The following is an 18,148-nucleotide window of genomic DNA, read 5'->3' as shown; positions in this document are numbered from 1 at the left end:
TATATTTTAATATAAAAGCGCTTATAATACAAATCTACGCATTTGGCTCAGCTTGGCTTGGCATTGGATGTTAAGCAAGGTGTGATTTCAAACTATTAAATTCTCCCCGACAAATTTGAACTGCGTGCGAAATATTATATTTTCACATTCAAATTTTACAATTGTGTTATGGTGTAGTCTCAAATTATTTTGAGTTCTCTCTCAGAAAAATTAAATTTTTTTTACTATATGCTAGATACTTTTATCAATAATTAAAAAAAATTTCAATTCGATTTCATCGCCATATCGATGATGATTGTGGCCTGACTGGTAAAAAGATGTCAGGCTACGTTCATTCATTCAATGGCAAAGAACACACGCCTGGCTGGGATACGTTTTATTCTTTTTTCTCTGTTTTTCTCTGTAATTTAACATTAAGTAAGAATGCCCACACGCACAAACACACACACAATTACATTAAGTAGCTATATAGGTAGATTAGATAGGCATAATTTTAATTGTAGGTAGGCTAGATAGAAAGCATCCAACACTAATGTTAGTTGAATAGGTAGGCAGCGTAAGTTTATCGCTTCTATTTTTTTCTTGCACCCACATTACACGCATCAGTATATTACACACAGACACACGCAAGTACATACATAAACACATATGTTAATATTTGAGCGTAATTTTATTTTCATTACACATTCTAATTTATTATTACTAAGGTTGAGAGTAATTTAATTTCACAGGTAGTTAAGGGCAACAATGTAATTCGGGAACAATCTTGTAATGTAAATTAAAACGCTGTAAGTGTATCGATAGGTAGGTTAATTATTTAGTTTTATATTATTATTATTATGTTGGAGCCAAAGGCATTACGTAGGTGGTGGGGTGGGTGCCGAAAAGGCCAATGAATTGGGCTCTTGAGTTATGTAATTTTAGGTAAGCTAGGGCCGTAATGTAATGAATAGTTAAGTTAAGGCTACGTTGTAACACACACTCATTAATAGATTAAGGGTTTAAGTTTTATATTATTATTATTAGGTTGGAGCCCAAGGCATTACGTAGGTAATGGAGTGCCGAAAGGCCAATGAATTGGGCTCTTGAGTTTTATAATTTTAGATAAGCTAGGACTTTCTTTGCACGCATAACAAGTCATCCAAATGCTTTTCATCTCAAATAGTTTGACAAATTAAAAACTAAATAGTGTGTATGTGCTATGATTTAATTATCAGCTATCAACCAACATCAATGCTGACCAAGATTATTGTCCCAACTGCAAACAAGACGTGATAAGTTGAATGACGAAAATATCAGAAAAATAATAAACGCGCTATGACAATTGTTTTCGATACGTATTAACATGGATGTAATATAAGCAGCCATGCCTATTAAAACTGTAATGAAGCAAGCTAATTCACAAGAGCACATAAATACGTACACATGAAAAAAAATGCATTTGAAAAAAACTTAATTTTGTACAAAAATACTGCTCTAGCTAAACTTTTATGCAGATCCCGTCTGAAAATATTTTAGCATGACAAACATTACAATTATGTTTAATCTTTAGAACTACAGTTGTCATGTGATTGTAAGACCTTTTTGAAAAGTGAAGTACTCAACAATTTTTCTAATGAAACCTGCATTAGTACGTTTAAGCGAAATGAATTCGCATATTAAAATGTATTAATTTCATCAAAAAATCTGCTTGATATGGTCGTTTAATAGTTTTAAAATGAAAAGCATACAAAATAAATAAAAATCCGATTATCAATAGAAAAATTTAGATTTAAATAAAAAAAGATCAAAAAATTACTTTTATACTGACGTCAAACTAGAAAGTAATAAAACGAATGGAAAATAAAACAGGAATGTAATTTCATTTTCCTTAGTTACCATAGATATGTCTAGCCTATACCTTCAAAGTTTTTTGTCACATTACGTTGGCCATTTAAAAAAACTGGAGAGTTGTTAGAATGCAAAAGAGATATCTACCATCCATAGGCGTGAAAACTCTATAAGATCCTATATCCTATCTTATCAAATCAATACTTATATGTAATCATATGACAAAATTTAAGATTTTTCGCATGATAAAGATATCTTACACTAGCAGGGTAAGATCCAGCCTACGGTCGTGAATAGTTATGTTTATTTTCCAATGAATTAAATATATTAGCATAAAATTAAAATTGCGATAAACTTCAGCAAGATATTAAATCAGACTTTCTGTATCTATGGCGAACATACATTTCGAACTTATAAGTTATTATTCTAAGAAGTAATATTTCATTCCGTTACTTTAACTTTCTAAAGTTTAACACGGCATTTTTTTTCAAAGAAATAATTCAGCTTACAAACAGTTCCAAACCAGTCGCGTGCTTCTTCAATTTTCATAAAGCCGAATGACACAAAAAGTTTTGGATGAAATAAAAATTCGGAATAAAGGTTACACTGAGCCACCGGCTACAAATTTTTTGACACGAAACATTTTATATGATTAGTTTAATAAGGGACAAAAAATTGAAAAGATACGTGAAATGAAAACTTACAAAATAATACCACAAAAAGCTTTCACCCAAAATAAAAAGAAATATCTCTTCCATTAAAACGATTGGCTGGTAGACGCCGATTCATAATGGACGCAAATTAAAATTATTTGAAAGCAGTGAAAAATATTGAAGCCAAATATTATATATACACACACACACACACACACACACACACACACACACACACATATATATATATATGTGTGTGTGTGTGTGTGTGTGTGTGTGTGGTCAATTTCATTACAAAGTTTTACAAAATTATAAAATATTTAAATTTTTCTGACTTAACTTATATGATCTCAATTGGATCACTGATCATGAATTTATTGAATAAAAAAAACGTTACATCAATAAAATATGACAGCGTAACATCAATACTTTGAAGTGAAAACAAATTAACATATATATAACCATTAAATAATGATCTTATTAATTTGAAAAATGGATTTATTTTGCCAAAGTGCATTTATGAAATCACGAAAAAATTATCTAAAAAAAACCAAAGATAATTTTGAAACCTGTCTAGAAAATAAACTAAAATGTAGCAACAATACTGACACGTAGAATACATCCTTGTACTGTACATACATGTAAGCCAATTTAAGTTAAAAAAAAAAGATGTTAATCGTTTTTTAATTGTAACTTTAATTAATTGTAATTGTTAACAAGCTTACATGATATACTTCAATTTTGATTTACAATAAAATATGATATAAACGTAATAAAATATTATGATATGATGACGAAATATGACAAAAAAGATCATGTTCTAGTTTTAATCAGTTTAACATTTAATAAAAACAACAAATAGAACCTTCGCTAACAAATACAAATTTTTCTTCTAACTATGCTAGAATGAAAAATCAAACCAATGCAATCAATGCTCTTAGTTATTTGAGACAGACAGAAGAGAGAGAGACAGACAGACAGATGAGCAAAGACAGACAGAAGAGAGAGAGAGAGAGAGAGAGAGAGAGAGAGAGAGAGAGAGAGACAACTAATTGATCAGTAACAGAAAAATAAACTATGACTAAAACTATATGATCAGCATCACCAGACTAGAAATAAAAATTTGTTCCATTTGTCATTGTTTTGAATGGATGTAAATCTTCACTCGAATAATAATTTGCGCGTAAAATTAAAAATTAGTTCGTGTAATAATAATAATAATAATTTTAAAAAGTCATCGGATGAAGTAATTAGAAATAATTAATGAGGTAATTATAAAATTTGTAGCATGGACAACATTCAACTAGACGGTAATTAGATACTTTTACATAATGTAGACTGATTAAGTTAAAATTCTTTGTAGTAAATTTATAAAAATTGCTTGGTACGAAAGAAAAAAAAAATTTAATAAAAATGAGATGGTTCAAAAAAAGTTACAAAAATTAAAAAATGAAATTAAACAAAAACTTATAATATCCCTTTAACTCTCATTACTGATGTGAAATATCGTTTTCTTAACTAAATTATGACTTGTGTTACTTAATATGCTTAAAAAATTTTGTGCTTCTCTTGCATGTTCAGGAATGGTACTGTTAACACTAGAAAGACTATGTACAGAGGTTTACAGGGCTGGACTGGATTATAGAGCAGTGTTCGTGGTTGAGGAGAGGTCTCCAAAGATGAGGACAGGGAAGTATTTGATGTGGGTTTGCCATTGGCTGGACACCTGGAAGAACTTTATTCCAGACCAATCCACTCCGTCAATGGTCACTGCAAATTAGCATCAGTTTCAATTTTTATTAACGGCTAACAGACGGATTTAACTTTTAAATTATCTAATATTATAAATTTTTAATCTATTTGATGTTGTAAAATATAAGAAATTTAAAAAAAAATGGCAAGTGAGATGGATTACCATTGAGAGGATGATTTTGAGATCTGGATGTGCAGATAAGTCTGCTGATGCCATCTATCTGCTGACTCTTGTTCAACTCAGATTCTTTCGATCTTTTGCCTATGCGCATGACTGAGAATGTTTGAAGTTTAATTTTGATTCCAATGTTGGATGGAGAGTTCATTTAAACGATAGGAAAATTGAAAATGTTGAAAATCACTTTTTTGCTTTTTCTCCCTCGTGACGACGACCATGGACAGCCCTGCATTTGAGCCCCCTGCCAGCAAACTACCATCACCGGACAGCTGCAAACCGGAATTACGAAAAATTTTAACTGACCGAAACATCATCTTCAATGAACATTTCAAATCTTTTTTACTCAAGAACTTTCCACTTGCAGAGCTTGTAATGTTGGTAAGCAGATCTGATTTCAGATCACTGTTGAAGAGATTTGTTGGCAAGTTAGATGTTGCATTCGATGATTGGCTGGATGTGCCAGACATGAGCCAGTAGTCAACCTGCAAGTTGAAAGCGTCGATGTTCTGTGCTGCTGTTGTTGTAGATGACGCAGTTGTTGTGGTTGTTGGAGTGCTCAGGAAGTTGTTGCTTTCAGGCGGCGTGTGACTGGCGACAAATATTAATCAACAACATTATATTAATTAAATATGAAACGTATGCAATCCAAAAAAACTTGAAAAACAGTAAAAACAAATCTAAAAATATTTTTAAAACACCAGAAATCATCTAGCCAGAAAATATACTAGAATGAGCAAAAATAAAACTGACGAGATGTTCTCCTTTACTTTGTCCATGTTGGTCATGTGGCTGATCATGTGACTTGATTGAGGTGGACTGTTGGACAGACTGGCATTTGCGTTCGAAGTCTCATCGTAATCTGAATAAATGGTTGGAATAACTGAACTGTGAAGAAAAAAAATTTCCAAATAAAGATTAAGTTACAAAAAACAAACAAACAAACCAATGAGTGAAAGAAGAGAATACAAACAAACAAACCAATGAGAGAAGAAAAAATATTAGAAGTGTTGCCGACATCCATGACTCCGAGTCTGACCTCACCAAGAAATGGAACAATCAAATGCGAGCTGTCATCAATGCTGTTAAATGTATTTTATTGTACTACAAGTTATTTAGCTGAACACGATATAAACAATTTGTAAGTAATATAAAAATATAAAATAAAATTAAATATTCACAATAAAAGTTGATATTTAAGAAATTATACAAACACAAAATAATAGAACAGCAAAACTATTAAAGAAAGAAATTTTTGAAGATTTCCAAGCATGATTTGTAAATATCAAAAAGATTTAAAAGTTTTATACAGTTTGTAAACACAATTTGTTTGATAAAACTTTACAAAGGCTATTGCAAAACCAAAAAACAGAAAGATAATAGAAGCAGATGCTGAAATGAACATATACCCCTTATCTTTATTAGTTAGGATGGCTTCAGAGAGAGGCAGTTGAATCATGTGTCTGGCATTGTTCAAGTACTTTACAATCCTGGTGGCAACTTCACCTATATCTGAAATTGCATTAACTTACAATTATAATCTACACAAATTAACATCACTAGTTACTGAATTAACATCACAGGCATAACATCATAGTTACTGAAGTTGGATATCTTGCTCAAACAGTAAATTTATCAAATCATGGAATTAATTAAAACAAGCAGTCAACTTCAAAGTCTGATGTCAAACTTTTCACACACTGCTGCGACACAACCTTCACACGCTGTGGCACTGCCCGGAAGATAACCCGACAACAACAACAACAACCCACCCATCGATTGGTTAAATCGGTTTGAGAAATCAAATCTTTCAAAGACATTGTCCTTCCAGGCCGAATCGTTGAAGAGCCCTGCATACCTGTTGTCGATGCTGGACAAGTTCTTGCCTATTATGCTGGGACCTGGACATGATGTCATCAGTTATCAATGAATGCTCTAATGAAGATAAAATATTATCATCAAAACTCTTGAATATTTACAACATCTGATGATAAAATTATAAAACATTCCAAACAACATATTTACAAATTAAGATGACTATTCGTGATATTAGACAATCCCAACTAATAATAGATATTTTTGCTTTAACAATTAGAAACTTTAAAATTAAAGCATTGAACAAAGTAATAAAAAAGAAGAAAACGAACCGAGAGGAACCACAAGGAACCTTATGTAATTGATCCAGTCAGATGATTTGTTGGAGAAGAGTTCAACATATGGACGAAGAACAGAGCTGATGTACTTATCTCCCCCAACAATGGCAACCTTTATTGGTAGCTCCTGGGTCAGACTTTTGTTTGTGCTGTCGATAGTTCAGCAAGATTGTATAAACAAATTGGATGGTAAAATGCAAACCGAAAATTTTTTTAAATATAAACTATTTTATTTCAAATATACGGTATGAATAAAGAAATGTATAGCAGATGAATTACCATTTTTGAATTTTGGAAGCAATGGTAGAGACAATGGTTCGCACTTCGGATGGTGAACAAGTGCAAATTGTACGATGTTTCGTGCTCTGCAGAGCTTGTGCCAGCAACTGTCAGATACATTAATGAAATGACATTTGATTAAAACATCACTAATCAATAAATAGCAGGATCTAATTCAAGCATTTATAAACAGAGATCCAGCAGATAACATTAAAACATTACAAACCTCAACTCATTACTGCAATAAAATGACAAAGGATGAAAACGAACAACAAAAGTTGAAGATGAACAATAACAAAAGATGGAGTGAACGATGAAGTGAACCAGCCTGTCCGTGCCATTCAAGACTGTTGACCATGACGATGACTTCGGGCGAGTTATGGTCACATGACAAGATGGACGACATCTGCTCCATGAAAATGCGACGGGGCTGTTTGAGGTGAATGACATTTTTGGATTATTGATTTTCGTGAACAACCTAATTTTATTCTTAACAAATTATCGTTGATTGACACATGACGTCGTATCTCAAAAATTTTTAACTATTTTTCAGCAAAACAGATCAGATGGAAACTGATTCCCACAAAATAATTAGTTGGACCATGTCTCAAGATCGATGCCTCCGTCATTAGAAAGCAAACGAAAAGTGAATTTGAAAAATGTTGAAAAGAGAGGAAACCCTTTCCAGTCAACATTTCTCAATTAAGGATAACTCTGTTGCGTATTGAAATACATTTGCATAGGCAAGAGAATACCATCAATTGTATGGGCTAGTTACACACTGCACCACAATAAACAAGCAAGCACGATTACCTAATATACATCCTAAAAAATTCACAAACACATTTCAAACGTGACTGGTTAAAAATATGTACAACGTTAAATGTTATAAAATTTTCTATTAAAAAATTTATAACAAAAAATGTGGAAACTGATGTTAATTTAAAAACAAACAAACAAAAAAAAACTACTGCATGTTAGTGGCAACATAAGTACAGAGAAACGAAATATGAACTGAAATAATAGAAGCAATGAAGTAAAAGCCATACTCACAAGCACTTCACATGCGCTAGTGCTGCATCTACGAGATTGTTTGTTATTGTTATTATCTTTATTGAAACTACTGGCAGTATTGTTATAATTATTATTGTAACTATACTCAACATTGTTGTAAATGTTGTTGACGCATTTGTTGTTATTACTCATTAAATACATCTTATCAGCAAACGAACTACTCCTGTTTCTATTTTTGGGAGTTTTAAAGAACGCCGGTGGTGAAAAAATTGCCGAAAATTGTTTGCTTGTTTTTCTGCGCACTGGAGTAAATGCATCATTTGGAATGTTGGATTGGTTTGCAGTGCTGCTGTTGCTGATGATGTTGTTGGTGTTGTTGTTCATTATGTTCAAACCGTTACGATCTATTTTCCCATTCTCCTAAAACATATTTAGCAATGAAAACGTAAGAAGAAATAAAAAAATTCAACTAAACTGTAAATTAAAATATTATGGACACGCACAAAAAAAATGTTAAAACAAAATTATTTGACAGATGTAGCTGAAGGACATTAAAATTTGTTAAGTAACAGCTAAATTAGAATAAAAATAACACACAAATTAAAAATGAGAAAAAAATAACTTATAAACAAATGTTACGACAAAAACCCTTCAATCCAGAAAATATAAAAACAACGTAACGACGAAAGCACGCATGATTCATTGACACGAATCAAAAATTTAGCAGCGGCGTTACCATGCCAGCTATGTTAACCTGGTTTGTGTCATCAGATTTCTTCAGACCCATCTCATCAACCGACCAATCATGCTGCAATGGACAATGGACAGTTAACATTTTAAAAATTTGTCAATCTGTATCAATGAATAACATTCATCTGCTAGCAACAGAAAGTGTTTGTTGCAAAGAAAAAAATCAAATAATTGAACAAAATATTTTTTTAAACAAAATTGTAAGCCAGTAACAGCGCAGTAACAATGCGTCAGTCTCTTGCTAATGCTATGTTATAAATATTATGCATTCGAAAGTTAACAAGTTTAATTCGTGCACCTGAAAAAATTAAAAACAACAAAGCAAAAAAAATTAGTAAAGAAATTAAAAAACGAATAAATATGAATATGGCTCTCGACTGCATACATTGTTCCTTCTATCATCCAGGCAGGTGTTGCTCCCGCCACGACCAGAGAAGAATGGTCTGCATGTTGGAAACACGTAGCATAAATTATGTAGGTATACACGTATGTCACAATTATGCTGCAAAATATGTTACACCCAACTGGATGGTGAGTGTTACATAAATGCAGATGAACATCACAATTACATACATAAACGTAATATCAATATTACAGAAAGATTATAAATATTATAAATTTATTTCATCGTCATCTTCATCTGCTACATATAAACCTCGGAAATTATTAGTTAATTAACTAATTAATTAAAATCAGCGCGATTGATTACATATAGGTCAGGGGAGCATAGGTCGATGATAGACTATATATTGGTAAGGGCCAAACATAGGAAGTATGTGAAAAATGTGAAGGCGATACCTGGTATGCTGCAGCATAGTATGGTTGTGATGGATGTGACATCAAAAGAAATGGGAAGGAGGAAGAAGGATAAGTTTGTGGCAAAGAGAAAGACATGGAAGTTGCAGGATGCAGAGGTGAGGAAGGCATTTGAAGTGAAGGTGGCTGAAAATTGGGAGAGTGGTAAGGATGGAGATGTTTGGGAGAGATACAGGGACTGTGTGTTGGCTACGGCAGATAAAATATGTGGATGGACGAAAGGAAAGTGTAGGCATGGTGAGACGTGGTGGTGGGATGAAGATATAAGAAGGGTTTTGGAGGTCAAGAAGGAGAGGTTTAGGGTATGGAGAAGGGACATGACGGAAGAAGCGGAGTTTGAGTATAAGAAGGCTAAGAAGGTTGCAAAACAGGCAGTGGCAACTGCAATGACGAAAGCATCAGATAGGTTAATGAAGGAAATGGAATTTGATGTGAGTTCGAGAAAAATGTTCAAAGTAGCAAAGCAGTCAATGAGGGATAGGAAAGATGTTATAGGGAATGGATGTGTTTGGGATGGATCTGGCAAGTTGTGCATAGATGAGAAGGAAAAAGCTCAGGTGTGGAAAGCTCATATGGAAAGGTTGATGAATGAAGAGAATGAGTGGGATGGAGATGTGGAATCCGCGGTCACACACGGACCTATTGAGAAGGTGACGATGGAGGAAGTAGAGAAAGGAGTTAGAGAAATGAAACTAGCTAAAGCGACAGGGGTTTCGGAAGTGGCGGCAGAACATATAAAAGCGAGTGGGGTGATAGGAATTGAAGTTATGATGAGAATTGCTAACAGTATGTTTGATGATGAAGGTATACCTGAGGATTGGCGACACAGTGTGTTGGTGCCGTTGTATAAGGGCAAAGGAGATGTGAGAGATTGTGGGTCATATAGGGGTGTGAAATTGCTAGAGAACGGAATGAAGGTAGTGGAGAGGGTGCTTGAGAGGAGGTTGAGAAATATGGTGACAAAGGTGAGGGTTGGAAGGGGGATGTCGGACGCTTTTAGTGTTAAGGTAGGAGTGCATCAAGGATCAGTGTTATCACCGTTTCTGTTTGCAATTGTGATGGAAGTTGTGTGTGGAAACATAATGGAGGGGTTGTTATTTGAGATTTTGTATGCAGATGATTTAGTCTTGATGGCTGATAGCATGGAAGAACTGCAGTTAAAATTTGACAGATGGAAAAGTGTTATTGAAAAGAAAGGGTTAAAAGTTAATATTGGTAAGACGAAGGTAATGGTGAGTGGGAAAGGTGAGGAGCGAGTGATAAGTAAAATAGACCCTGTGGGGTATGTGACAGGAGAGTGAAGGCTAACTCGGTATTGTGTATAGGATGTCAGAAATGGGTGCATAGGAGATGTAGTGGTGTGAGGGGGGCACTGAAAAAGGTGGAAGGCACGTTCAAATGTAAGAAATGTGTTCATGGTGTTATTAATAGGAAGGACGCAAGGACGGGGTTGAGTGGTGGTATTGAAAGAGTGGAAAGCTTTGTTTACTTAGGGGATAAGCTGAACGCGGATGTTTGAGCGCAGTTACGGCTAGAGTTCGTATAAGATGGATGAAATTTAGGGAACTGGGTGGGGTATTGTGTGGAAAGAAATGGTCAGTGAAGATGAAAGGGAGGGTATATAAAGCATGTGTGAGAGCAGCGATGGTATATGGTGGTGAAACTTGGGTGTTGAGGAGAGAGGAGGAAAGTGTACTGCAGAGGGCTGAAAGAGCTATGGTGAGGATGATGTGTGGGATTAAAGTGAAGGATAGGAGGAGTAGTACAGAGCTGATGTCAATGATGGGACTGAATGAGGACATTGTGACATTGATAAGGAGATCGAGATTGCGATGGTATGGACATGTGTTGAGAAGGGGTGAAAGGGTCGGGATTAGGCGAGCGTTGGAGTTCGAGGTTGAAGGAGTGGTAGGAAGGGGTCGTCCGCGATTGGGATGGAGAGAGCAGGTGGAGAAGGACAGGGTGAAAGCGGGGTTGCGTGATACTGAGGCGAGTGACAGATGTGGATGGCGTCGAGGGGTATTTCGGTTTCATCATAGGTAGCCAAACGGCAACCCCCGATCTCGGGGAAAATGTCGTCTAAACGTGTGTTGTTGTTTGTTTTAACTAATTAATTAATACATTTAATTAGCTGATGTCAGGTTGTGCTCAAATTAATATCAATAATAAAACTACCTCAAAACAAAAGCATTATTAGGAAAGATATCCCAGAACCACGAAAACTGCATTCATTCAGTTATTCATTCACTACTAACTCAATCCATTCACTGATACACCCACAAACTTTAAAATTTATAAACAGAAGAGCTCGCCAAAAACCACCCACGGACCTTAGCTTTGGTTTGGGTGTCGACCTAACACTGAGCGCGTCAATGTCTGGATCGCTTTCGGAAAGGTTCTCTACATCTTCAAACAAATCATCGACGTTGTCGTCATCTCTTCTTATCTCATTATCTCCGCCGAGGTCCTGAACAGCTGATTCCAAAACCTGGCGATCAGTTTAATTGGTTGGCTCAGTAAGTGCACGAGTGAATAATTATATACTCATATCAGTTCGCAAAATGAAATGTTTTACAAATTTAGATAATTGAAAATCGAATTTTAAAATTTTAAAACGATTTTAAAAATCATCTGTTAACGTGCAAAATTGATTAAAATCAGTGGAAAATAAATACATAAAAAATACGTTAAAGTATATTCAGAACAATCAAACGATTTATAATAATTAGTTCTCCTGACAAAGAAGACTGCTTGAATGAGAAAATGAACCAATTTAGATAAGAGAACAAATAGGAAATAAATTATTGAAATAATATTTTGAAGAAAAAAAAACTGAATAGCTACCTCTTCAGAAACTTTAAATCTCTTCAACAAAGCTGCAAACTTCTCTTTGAAATTTCTCTGTTGCTAAAATTCAATCAAAATTTATAAACTGCAAACTATGATAACAACGATGCCAAAAAAGTTTGAAATGTCAGCAAGCATTCAAAAAAGCACTTGAAAAAATAAAAATAATTCAATTTGTCTTTTTGATTAAGATATTTTCAAGTAAAACAAAACCTCATTTTCATAATATAGCAATAAACAAGTGCAGAAATACATAGATGAATGTATTTCCATACGCTAATAATTCATCTGGATGAAGAAAGTGAAAAGTGATTTATAAATTGAAATCTCACCCTGATCATAAATCTATCCCTGGCCTTCCTCGTCTTTCTCATCACCGGATTGTTGTCATCATCGGCGGTCATCATCATCTCGACATCGCTGGTGTCATCGTTGGAGGAGTACTCATCATGTATCACATCGTCGTCATCTGACATCTCACCGGGCGAACGATCTTCAATAATTACAATGATTACACTTACAATGATTACACTTACAATGATTACAGAGACAATGATCACAATTATTACACTTACAATGAGTACACTGACAACAAATGATGATACAGTGATGGCGGTGACGATGAAAATGATGAAGTTGACACTAACGTTAATTAATAACCTGATGAAAATGATAATGAATGCTGGCTGGCGGATGATAAATTACCATGAGTTTTTAATTAAGAGTAAGATAAAACTATTTAATGAATTAAAAGGTAGGAAATGAGAGCAAAGTATAAGGCTGAAAAAAAATTAATAAACATCAACCAATATAAAAATTAACGTCTGCTATCCATTATTCCGTAATCGTCATCATACATTCGTCATCATCATCACAATCATCGTCATCATCATTCTCCCCAAGACATCATCACCAGCATGACTGTGAGCTGTCATCATCACAATCACAAAATACAAATAGACCTCATCAATAATTTAAATACCAATCTAATTATTTTCACAGTATTACCATGATGAAACAATAAAAACTTCCTCATCATAGTCCCTCTTCTCATCTTTTTTGTGATTATCATCAACCTTTTCGACGTCATTGTCAAAACAAAAATAACCTATCATCACCACTATCCATTTGACAATCAGACAAACTCAATCTTCCTCATCCTTACATCATCATCATCCTCATCATCATTAATTTCAAAAAAACATACCACAGATCATCTCACGATCTGACCTGATAAACTCAGTCATCCATCTCCTTATCATCCTCACCATCATCGTCATCATCATCCTCATTGTCATAATCCTCATCATCATTGTCATCATTATTATTATCATCCTCATCTTATCTTCATCATCATAACGAACCAGCATCAGTCGAGACAATCTGCCTCCTATTAATCACGTGATCGACGGGTTGACTAGAAAGTGACATCATCATCACCATGGCAACGGGGTTGGCGCTCTCTTTGCTGTCCTCTGGAAAGAGTTTGAGTTCCTGGTCGCACGAATGCTGCAGGATGTGACTCATGTTCACCTTGCCGGATGCCAACGTCTGTGGCAGAGATGATCAACTTCATTTTTAGCTTTAAAATATTCAGAAATATTTGTTCCACTAATCCAAAGTGAACGATGATTGTCAGTAATTAAGTTGAATTATTAACATTTGATACACATTAATTAGCTGGAGAGCAAAGCAAAGCCAACACATTATCAAGCATTCTCAATCAACATTTGTTGCAATATATTTTTGGGACTACTTGAAACTCTGAAATATATATACAGCCATTTACCAATGAAAATAATTTTCAAACTGAGGATTACAACTATTGATTCTATATAAACTGCTATCTACATATAAAAAAGTTGACATCAACGAAAATGAATACAATAATCCTCAAAATTAACATCAAAGAGAGCATAAAATATTCTTTAGCATTCAGTCGTAAGATTAACTTGGTCCAAAAAATTATTCTTAAGAGATAAAACACAGAAATGAAAGGCCACAGTACTCAAAATCATCCTTATAAAATTTCAATCTGATAACATTCAACAAAACTCACATGTGAAGATGCGAACGTGCGTGATGAAATTATTTCTCATCAGCATTATTTCAATACTTAACACGCATTTTATTAAATGTATATTAAATTATTTTCAACTGATATTTATCAATAAGGCAGTCATAATTTTCATTCCAGCGGTAAACAAATTTTAAAAAGTTAAAAAACAACAAATAAACCAAAAAAACTTAATTATCAAATGAATGAATGAAAGAATAAATGAATTAATAAAGGATGGATTAAAGCAAGGTTTAACTATCAAATAAAATGAATGAATGAATGAACCAAAAAACCAAAATTCAATGACGAAGAAAAAACTAAACAAACAAAAACATAAAATAATATAAGACAAAACAGACCTTATACCCTGGCATAGCTCTGTTCTTGTACTTCTTCCTTCTTTGGATTAAAATTTGCAGATAGTTGCAATCTCTCTTCAAAAAATGTGGATACTAAAAGAAAATTTCAGTTTTTATATTGAAAAATCCAACCAACACTCACTCCTACAGTTATTTATGTAAATATTTGCATAACTTATACAAATTATTACATCGGCAGGTGGATGACACGCAAATAAAGTGTTGCCCATTTAAAAGTCATCAACTCATCAAACTTGAACATGACACCGAAATAAAGAGTTGCCTATTTTAAGGTTAATAACTTATTAAACTTGAGGTAGCAGTAGAGAGGTGCCAACAACCATAATATAACGGAATATAATGAATGATGATGCTTAATCATAGGATGAGTGACGTAATTTGATCACTTGTGGTTGACTGACCTACAGATGCACCTCTTACACAATATATTCATCATTCATTCCTTTAGTCAACATTCATGCATTTATTTATTTATTCATGCGTTTATTTCATTGATTCGTCACATTACAGGATGACGTTGTCATAGTTATATTATATCCCATTACAATATAACCATTCATTCATTCATTCACTCACTCGCTCATTCATTCAATCTATAAAAAGACAATGAAAACGGCAATAAATAATTAATAATGATGATGCACAATGATTTGAACAAGTCGATATTAATAAAAGTGGATGGTTATATGGTAATGGGCTGATATCATTTTGTAAATGTATATATATGTGTGTGTGAGTGAGTGTGTGTTTTGTGTGATATACAATGATCAATGATACAATTTTACCTGCAGTGAAAATGATAGATCCAGTTCAGTATCAAGCATTCCACTGGCTGGAATTTGAATCTCGTTTGATCTGAGCACCCTCTTGGCACCCTTTACAAATTCATCATTTAGAAAAATATAATTTGACAGATATATTGGATAGATGTTTATACAAATAACAAGACGGGCAGATGCGGGAGATATAGGAACATATAGTTATAAATAGATAGATGGATATAAATAGATATATGGATGGATATATGGATAAATATAAAGGCATATATTCCAATTGACGGAAAGGAAGATAAAAAAGATAAAAAAAGAAGAATAGAGACACCAGTGAATAAAGGCACAGGTAGGTGGAGACAGATGAATGAATCATTGTGTGGACCAAAAAAGTAATTGATGGATGAATAAGAGAAAAATTGATATCATACGCTTACATAGTTATATAGCCATCGGCAAACAATTTTTTAAAAAAATTAATTGGATAAACATTTTCGATAACTTTGAAAGAGAAATGCCTATTTTCAGACATACACGTAACCATTACACAGACTATTCAAATCATTTAAAGTCAAGAAAAAAACTGATTGACTGACAGGAGGAAAAAAGAACACATCAAAGAAAATTGCTTTCTCAAAAAAAAGCTATAAAGAGAAGTAAAAAAAATTTCCATTTGACATCATCTATCATGCTCTTCATCAATCTTTGTTCCCACAAAATATACACACCCATGAAAAGAAATATGAAATAAAACACTCATAAACACACACACACACGCAGACACAGAAACACACAATACACCGCACACGACATACACACATATATGTATATGTATACCACATGTATACATAAACACAGATACTACCACACACATACATTCGCAAAAGCATTCATAACTACTTACAAACATAGCAAATAACACATACTTATACAAATGTAAAAACATAATTCTACTCTAAAAGTTTATATCAAAGTTTATTCACTGTACAATTTATTAAAAACAACCATTGCATATCCAACGGCAGTAACAACATCCATAATAAAACTGCCAAACAATTACAGATATCAATGAAAAATATTGCAGTAATGGGATTAATATTGGTATTCTTTGTGTCTTTGAGTAGGTCCGCGTTACTACCAACATATATTGTCTACATAAATAAGACCTCGCAATGTGATGATTAACAATAAATACGCTGTACCAGCGAGTACCGATAATACCTACCGCACTGTACAATGCCTAAGATGGATTGGTTATGTGTGATAGATGGGGTTCAATAATTACGCACTGCTGACGATGCTGACTCAGTAGCAGCAGTGCATTTGTGTCTTTTTAAATCGAAACATAAGCAAAATAGATACGGACAACTAGAGAACAAAAACCGCATTGTTATGTTTTGTTGCACCACCACTACTAGAGTAGCTGGCAATGAAAACCTGCTTGTCCAACAGTTTTTAATACACATATAAAATATAGATATGAAAACAAACCCAAACATTTGGTTTGCATGACACCTTCATAATAATCAATACAACACACACATACGCGCACACACACACACACACACACACACACACACACACACACACAAACAAACACAGACTGATGCACATGCACACACAAATATGAGTACATATTGCAGAAACCAACTAGGATGAATTGAATACTATTATAGAAGAGATTTTTAATGCTACAAAGTGGAAGTTAACCAAGGGATGTTAATATTTTCCTGCAATCAGCTCCTATCAAATGTATTCCGGTGCTGCAAAAATATCAATGTTTCTTTTCGTTGATGGAAAAAATTATATCGGGTTCATGTGAATGTTTGCACAAGTGCGTGCGTGCATTTCATGTTTGCGCCTACACGGTGTAGTGCAATGAAAACGTGCATGAAATATCCTACATGCATATATATGTTAAAACCAAAACATGATGAGTGACACTGAACCGTCAAACATCAAGTAACAAATGGATTAACACTTTGATTTGTCGTTAATTGCACATGTCGGCATTCAGTTGGATATTTTCAGGCACACAGACACGCAGGAACCGCTGCAACAAGCACGAAATGTGGTTAGTTGCGAAAAACAGTTCCCTGCTGTCGCCTGATCTGACGCTGATCATTTTACATATTGCCTTAAGAAATTTAAGGGTGTTGGGGTCCATCGGGCTGAGAACCTCGATACATATGTACATATACATATGTATGCATGTATGTACGTACCATGTGATGTCAACACAATATTTTATATGTACTGTGTACAACATAAATTATATAACCTTTCTAATTGATATTCCATTATGTCAGCTTTTACCCTTAATGTTTGATCTATGTTCAACGTGCTTTAGAAGATGACCACATAACGCTAGGTAAAAGATTTTAATTCAAAAATTAATAACTTGCTTTCCATTCCACAAAGTAACCCTTTAAATTAAAAACTAATTGACTTAAATTTCTGAATACAGGAAATATCTAAAAAAATTCAACAAATAAAGAGGATGGCGAAAGAAAGAGAGGAGAGAGAGAGAGCTGGAAGGCAGAAAAGAACAAGGTCAAGGAAAATAAGTTACAGTATTAGTAAGTGAATTTGGTCTGAAACAATTAATGAGAATGGATGATGCAATCACAATAGCAATTCTCCAAGGGCAGGTCCATGTGAAAAAATAAT

The 18,148-nt window shown here is 33.8% G+C and overlaps 1 protein-coding gene across 1 annotated transcript; it reads right to left on the bottom strand.

Annotated features, from left to right (window-relative positions):
- Nucleotides 1–3,543: 3,543 nt before the first annotated feature.
- Nucleotides 3,544–17,645, bottom strand: HELRODRAFT_191199 (hypothetical protein; the record flags this gene model as incomplete). The annotated part of the gene is made up of 20 exons (XM_009016641.1): nt 3,544–4,253; nt 4,399–4,509; nt 4,598–5,001; nt 5,164–5,272; nt 5,392–5,492; nt 5,820–5,922; nt 6,183–6,311; nt 6,558–6,712; nt 6,843–6,949; nt 7,198–7,272; nt 7,896–8,276; nt 8,611–8,664; nt 8,992–9,049; nt 11,753–11,910; nt 12,267–12,329; nt 12,602–12,762; nt 13,634–13,820; nt 14,688–14,762; nt 15,494–15,583; nt 17,520–17,645. The coding sequence occupies 20 exons, from the start codon at nt 17,643–17,645 to the stop codon at nt 4,123–4,125; spliced, it is 2,778 nt and encodes a 925-aa protein (XP_009014889.1). The 3' UTR covers nt 3,544–4,122.
- Between the last annotated feature and the right edge of the window lie 503 nt (nt 17,646–18,148).

The sequence above is a fragment of the Helobdella robusta genome, assembly GCF_000326865.2.
Source record: "Helobdella robusta unplaced genomic scaffold HELROscaffold_19, whole genome shotgun sequence".
Lineage (NCBI taxonomy): Eukaryota > Metazoa > Annelida > Clitellata > Rhynchobdellida > Glossiphoniidae > Helobdella > Helobdella robusta.
The sequence above is the reverse complement of the archived record's forward strand: the minus strand, read 5'-3'. Positions and strand labels throughout refer to the sequence as shown.